At 32.8% G+C, this 7,701-nt stretch overlaps 1 protein-coding gene across 1 annotated transcript; it reads right to left on the reverse strand.

Annotated features, from left to right (window-relative positions):
• Nucleotides 1-367: 367 nt before the first annotated feature.
• On the reverse strand, nucleotides 368-1,024 carry LOC118748781. Its single transcript, XM_036483462.1, has 2 exons — nucleotides 616-1,024; nucleotides 368-545 (listed from the first exon to the last, which is right to left on the reverse strand). Exons 1-2 carry the CDS (start codon nucleotides 850-852, stop codon nucleotides 381-383), a joined length of 402 nt encoding a protein of 133 aa, XP_036339355.1. The 5' UTR covers nucleotides 853-1,024; the 3' UTR covers nucleotides 368-380.
• Nucleotides 1,025-7,701: the final 6,677 nt, after the last annotated feature.

Genomic DNA, 7,701 nt, shown 5'->3' on the forward strand with positions numbered 1-7,701 from the left:
TTTTAAAGGATAAAAGAACAGAAAATTAAAAACTAAGTGTAAGACTATACTACACTTTAAGAGTACAACTTTACAACAAGCTTTTCAGGCGTTCAGCGCTTTTTTAGACTTTCAGAAATAGCTGAATTGTGTAGGTGAAGGCCTGAAAACCGGCAAACGCCGGAAAAGCTTGTTGTGGAGTTGTACTCTATCCCTATCTTGTACTTATTGTATTCTATTTTTCTTCGATATATATTTCTTCTGCTTCATGCGATGATGGCTCTTCTCTACAGCCTTTCGCACACCTCTTTCAAACTCGAAGGCACCATGTAGTTGAAAAAACGCCTAAATAAAAAATAAAATTGATTAAAAAATGACTTCGGCTTATTTTTGTTTGCAATTTATTTACCTCTCAATACTTTTTCTATAACATCCAGTTTCGCTAACGCTTGCCTTTCTCCCCTTCCATCCCAATTGAAGGACTCCAGGAGAGTATCTGTAAACAAATTCCGAAGGACTCCATCGACCTCCTCAGATGTGCCCTTCAGCTTATGACAATATGTTGTCTGCAGAAAATAACCATACAGAAAGAATATATTAACATAAGAAGGTAGAAAGATTATGCTCATTTTTTACCATTGCTTGCGCGAAGTGAGGTTCCTTTAGTTTTTCCTCAACCTCCAATACCGATTCAAGGGTGTTGATTGGGAGCATTCTGGCCACTTCGTCAAGGGCGTCGTCTCTTAACTCCCCAGTCATTAGGCAGACTGATCGCTCTACTTTTTTTATCGCGACCTTGCATTCGCGGAGCAAAGTGTTTTGGGCAAGGGTTTCAGATTTATCAACGTACTGTTCAAAAAAAATAAGGTACATGTTTATATATAAGTTTTAAATTTTTATAATTATTTCTTACATCGTGACTGAGTTTTTCAACCTGCTCACTTATGACACCTTGGTTGTGGATCAGCGTTCCCTGCACTTCCCCCAAAAATTCCAACTTTGAGTGTATAACAGTTTGCTAAAAGAAATATTTAAAATAGATACATCTATTAACACATACATATTTATTTTTTGCAGTATATATATACATATGTATATATATATATATGTATATGTTTATATGTATATATAAATATAGTACATTCTATAACATAAAACATATAGTCGAAGTTTAAAACTTTGTGGACAATTCAGGAAGATTTAACATATTTATAGAATGTACTATATTTATATATACATATATACATACATATGCAAAAAGTAAATGTGTGCTATTTACGTGAACGCCACTGTATTTGAAGGAATATCGCATGTACATTGGTGCACAAAATAATAGGAGTGTGGAATTAGAATTAAAAAATGAATTTTTAAATTATAAGTAGCCAAGACTGGTAAAATAGTCACACTCGTATTATTTTCTAAGCCACTGTATATAATAAAGTATGGAAATTAGCACAAAATGTTTTTACATACATTGGCTTCCAACGTCGACAACTTTTCCCCTATCACCATTTGGTTTGCCAAAATTTGTTTCAGCATTCCCATCATCTCTGAAATGAAAAAAAAATATATACATATTAAATTGAATTCAGCGGTAAATTTTAAATTACCGTCATTAAATGCTACAGATGCCACTGAACCTGATTCAACCTGAGGTGCTGTTGCTGAACCGCTTATTGGGGTTGACGTGGTTGTCTGCATAGCATTTTCAGCTGAGGTTATGTAGCACTTTTTTTGTATAATAGACTCAAGATCTAAGACAAGAAAAATTTGCAAACATGTGCGTAACTAGAGAAAAGTTGTTTTTCTTACCATTTTGCTCCTGACTCTCTTGAAAAAGGGAACTTTCAAATAGGTTGCTAATGTTAAAACTCATGTAAAATTATATAAATTTATTAATTTTATTGTTTTTTATTACTTCATTTAAACGGAAAACAAATTGTGTAAGAGAGGAATCAAAAGAAATTTTCCAGAGTTAGGGATACAAAAATATTTATAGTCAATGTCTTTAATAGCAACTTCAACTACTTGAGCACTTAAATTACTAGCGAAAACTATTCCCAGACCACTGGCGGAAAGAAGAGGTTCCTCAAAATAATTTTCTATTGTCTGAAAAGCGTTACAATGAATTTTATCTGACTCGGATGACTTTATAATGTTAAAAGCTTTCAAAGGTCCAATTTTTTGACTAAAACAAAAACAGTCTTTTTCTTTAAGAGGATTTATCTGAAATGATCCAATCGAAGTATTGTTAAAATCAGAATTAAGTCCTTGTCTCTCATTGAGCCTTAAATATATTTGCTGTAAAATTTGACTGGGCTTGTTAACCAGTTTTTTAAGGAACTGCATATAGTTTTCGAATCTGTACGCTGAAAAGGAATCTAAAGGGCCAAACTGTTTGACACAATCTGACAAATGAAGCAAGCCGTGGATATTGAAGCTAACTAACTCATCACCATATATGCTTCCGAAATAATTTACGAAATCATTTAAGAGTGATTGGGCAACGTTGGCCTCTGTCTTACACGACTTCTCACTTGATAGGAGTCTTATACCGCTATGCAACAACAAGAAAAGGTAGTATGAGTCATTATTTATGCAATCTTTTAAAAGAAATATTCCTGTGTATAACAAAAATTGCCTAAATTCAGTGGACTTCCAATGATTTATTTCATCAAGGCTTCTAGATACACGACCGAATTCAGATGGAATAAATTGAGCAACATGTTTTATTTTTTGATTTATATTTTTTATATTAGCCTTTTTTAAAAACAGTTTCAGCAATTTTCTAGTGACTCCTAAATCGACTAAATGCATAGAATCTAGAGGAAATTGGGATACCATTCCAAAACCTGCTTCTTCCAAAACGCTCTTTTTTTCTTTAAATTCGGCAACATGGTGAGAGGTATTAGTTCTCAATTCAAAAGTTATATCTGATCTAAGTGGGCCAACTTCTTTCAAAAAACACACCCTTCTGTCTTTATACAATCCTTCCTGAAAACATTTGGGGCAACCATTTTTAGCATTATGTGACATAATACCTGTAACATACGCCCTAGCTGGAGAATCGCAAGAAAATAAACGGACATTAAACTTTTTTAAAGCTTGGCTTTGACCAACTTTAACCCCGTTTTCTCTTAAAAACTTCACTTCTGAGCAAAAATCTGCCATAAAACTATTAATGTTTTCCGGCTTTTTAAAACCGGAAAAACAAGCGATCATAAATGGTGGGACATTAGGGAAGTCTGAAAGCGCTCCAAGTATGGGCCACAAAACTCTATTCGAACTCTTAAAGAGTTGTAAGCCATCAACACCCACATCGATTAAGACTTCTTTCATATTTTCAACATCGAATGAGTTCGAAAGAAAATACTTCTGTATACCTATGTATAAAAACTCGCCATTGGGAATATTCCTAACGCTAACCTTTTGCCTGCTTGTATTTAGGAGAGTTTTTTGCGGAAAGCGGTAAACCTTCAACTCCTATTCTGCGCAAAGTTTTCAGCAAATCATCTAATGCATTTTGAGATGCATTGTTCCTAATGGCCCATAGCCTAATTTCTTCACTTTTTTGTACAGAGTCAACACTTAAATCATCTAAAGATCCTGAAGTTAAAGGCTCAGTATCAGGTTCAACTAATTCAAAATCTAATTCAGAATTTTCACCAACAGACGGATCACGCAAGGATCCTAATGGTAAAGATTCAGCAACTGCATCACCACCCAAAATTTCGGTGTCACAGTCGATTAAAAAATCAGAACTAGTCGACGCAGACTGTACAGGGTCAGATGTAACGCCTTTCCTGAGGAGAAGTTCACTATTTTCACAATCACTTTTAATATATTTAATTTTATTTTCGAATTCACTTTTTTTCACACTTCCCACACATTCCGCGAATTCCTTATATTTTTTAACATTGGATTCGAAAATCCTCTTTTCCTTATTTAAGGAGTTTTGAAAAGCCCGTTTTTTCATAGTACACTTATCTTTTATTATTATTTCCTTTTAATATGCCGCTTCTAAATAAATGCTTCTTTTCACCTCTGAGTTTTCACAAAGAATGCGCGTGGGTTCAGAAATTTCGCAGTTCTGCCAAATTTTTGCAGATACAATCATTTGATGGATAATCTGTCGGTCAGTAGTGATAAAGTCAGTAAATCGGTTCTCTCATTCTCGCATATGTAGTTATGAAGTTCGCATAATAACAGCCGAATGTCTCTTTTTGGCAATCACAATGGCAAACAGTCAATGGGTAAACTGTCGGTCAGTACTGATAAAGTCAGTAAATCGGTTCTCTCATTCTCGCATGTGTAGTTATAAGGTTAGCATAATCAGACGCAGTTGTCTCTTTTTGACAATCACAATGGCCCACATTTGAAAAGTAATCTGTCGGTCAGTGCTGACATAACGAATGTGAGTGTAGTGGTAATTTTGTCAGTACGTTCTTGCAGGGACGGTAATTCCGTTACAACGGCATACAGCACCACGGCACTTCGACAAACACATACATATATCGCTAAGCCAAGGCGCGATATCAGCGTAGACACCACAACATATTTTGCAACTACACCGAAGACAACGACAACATTTTCAGCACCGACAACGAGAGCGAGCGGGACACAAGCCGTATGGTATGATGCATTCAGTGCGAAACACCACATTACATATACATATTTTCTTAAATTTAAACATGAAACTTTTGTAATTATTTCAAATACTTTGCATTATATTAAAAATTTTGGCAAATTTTACTACAATTTAAATCTTTTTCAATTTCAATTATTAAAACTTTTGGATTGTCAAATACACTTTTAATACCTACTGTACTTTTTATATAATTAGCTTTCATTTACATATGTACAACTCTAGTATACTTACATACATACCAAAGTTGTTGCGAATATTGGCATTCGCATTCGCAACCGCGGAGCTTCCGCATTAATTTAAACATTCGCATTCGCTTTCGCATCAATGCGGAGCTTTTGCGAATGCGAATGTTCGGCAAGTGCACTGATAAAACGTATATCTGGCAAACAAAATTACAAATTTTCCTTTTTCCCTCCTACGCGTTTCAACGCTGTCGCGTCTTCATCAGGGAGTCTTTATTCAAAACATAAAAACAAATAAACAATAAACATGATTAGCAACTAATATTCGCTGATACAAAAACAATAAACATAGTTAACGACAAATAATTTACAATAATTTTTACTTTAAACTCACATTCACATAAATATTGTTAACAAACATTGATCACACGATAAACGCTAGCACCAATTAAGTATTTTTGCACAATATAATAAAATTCTAACCCTATGCTCTTATTTATATTTAATATTAATTACAGCTGCATAAACATTGTTTGTGTTGTCCACGTTCTTTTTAAAGTTAATCGCATTCTCTAGTTTTTGTTGTATTATATTGTGCACAAATACTTAATTGGTGCTAGCGTTTATCGTGTGATCAATGTTTGTTAACAATAATTATGTGAATGTTAGTTTAAAGTAGAAAAAATTTATGTAAATTATTTGTCGTTAACTATGTTTTTTGTTTTTGTATCAGCGAATATTAGTTGCTAATCATGTTTATAGTTTCTTTGTTTTTCTGGTTTGAATAAAGACTCCCTGATGAAGACGCGACAGCGTTGAAACGCGTAGAAGGGAAAAAGGAAAATTTAATTTTTTCGCTTTTAACTCTATCGGCCGAAGCAGCTCCAGTCCAGTAAACATAATAAATAAGAATTTGGCTCAAATAACTATGAAAATTACAAATTGTTGCCAATATTTTTTGCCTGTAGAGATACGTCGCGGCGTTAAGTCGTGTTACCCGTTGTTGTGTAACAAAACTGGCCAAAAGTCAGATTTATCAACTTTGATAAAAGTGTCTTTAAACCTATTATTTCTCAAGCTATATAACTATATATAATAGAGTCATACAAGTTCCCACTTCTACTTGATCTTTGACGTACGTCAAAGAGAAGATAGTCCTTTTAATAATATTTTGTTTTCTTTCTTTATTATGATTTTTCGGACCAATCATAAAAAAAGCTACTAGACATGAAAGAAGGAAGTGTGCACTATAATTTGAAACCACATTGTCGTGATTTGCGATTGATGTCGTTTCAATCATCTCAAGTGGGGCTCTTTGAGAAATTTCTTGTTAGCAAAAATTTCAAAAAATAGTAATTTTGTTCTCTTGTCGGGAAATATTTTTTCATAGGGATACATGTACATTGGATCCTTGGCTAAGAACTTCTGTGGTAAAATTGTCCCCCGACGTCCCTCTTATTTTGCCATTTAAAGTCAAAGCGTAAGATCCTTCAGTAGGGATTTCCAGCAGCTATTTTCAACGTCTAGCTATAAAGAACACAGGCCTACAAAATTTAAGTGCTAAGTTTGCCTTGTTAATTCTTGTTGCTTATTTCCACTATTTCATTTTGTTAAGCCAACTACAATCAAGCGCAGCTATTCCGCTGCAATTCACTTGATCATGTGGTTGTTGGTTTTTGTTAATATTTCAAATATTAAAATGTCTAACTTTTAGGTGTGCTCGTCCTCAAGGCATAACAAGGTAGAAGTGATTTCGACATTTCTCTCTTTTGAACTGCGACTGAAATGTCAACTCTTAACCCTATACTATTCAAAATTTTTTTTTTTTTTTTAATTTCAATTGTGTGACTGAGTTTTAATTCATAATAAAATGAAAAGAAAATCCCCCACTCATAGACGTGGATAGACCAAATTTCAAATGGTGGCCTTATAAAACCTAAACCAAAATTCCTTGTCAACATAAAGAAACTGAAAACAATCTTTAATAAATTTAATGGAAAGAAAATTTCGAATTGCAAAAATTTAATAGCTAAATTATTGAAGTTAATTTCTGATTTAAATTTAGAAGAATCGAACTTTTTTTTAATGTCTAATATACTTAAGAATTAAGTATTTGAATAAAAGAATCAATTCTCAAACAGATTGGGATAGTAAAATGCAAGAAAATTATCAAAACGGTTTTATAAATAAGTGTGTTTCATTTTATAAATAAGTGTGTTTCATTTAGTATGTAATTTTGTGAAAATGCAATAACTAAAATGAGGCTGATTCTAATAAGATTTTATATATTTTTATATTTACAAAAACTTTCATTTCGAAGATATTAAGTTTTATCAAATGTCGTAAATATATATCAAAGGGTTAATTTCTTTGTTTACATTTTCTGATATTACAGTCAGCTATGAGAGAGCTCGACTGAATTGTCACTTCTACCTTGTTGAATATGCCTTGCTCGTCCTTAAGTTATTTGTTATTTGAATGAACAACAAGGAAACAAGCCAACTTCAGCAATTAAAAGTTTACCGCGGTGCAGAGAAAAACTACTTCAGTGTTTTCAAAAAATTGGTATAATGAAACTATGTAGTTCATAGCTTTTCTCTTTTTACTTTTAAAATAAACATTTCTAAAATAAATGTATTTTTTGGCCATCTTTCGGTTTTAGTCTTTATTTAGTACCTTATTTTGCCTTCTAGTGCCTTTTCTTATATATTTTCCCTTTTTTGTAGGTTTTTATTTTCTTGAATAAATTGAGTTTTCGAAAATATTAACGAAATGAAAAACACTCATTGAGAACATATTTCTAATGCAACTTGAATATTTATAATGTTCTAAATTATAAAATTAATTTATTTTAAAGCTCTAATGTGACTACGCTTACAATAAAAATTGCAT

The sequence above is a fragment of the Rhagoletis pomonella genome, unplaced genomic scaffold (genome assembly GCF_013731165.1).
Source record: "Rhagoletis pomonella isolate Grant_MI unplaced genomic scaffold, Rhpom_1.0 Rhpom_scaffold_00001, whole genome shotgun sequence".
Lineage (NCBI taxonomy): Eukaryota > Metazoa > Arthropoda > Insecta > Diptera > Tephritidae > Rhagoletis > Rhagoletis pomonella.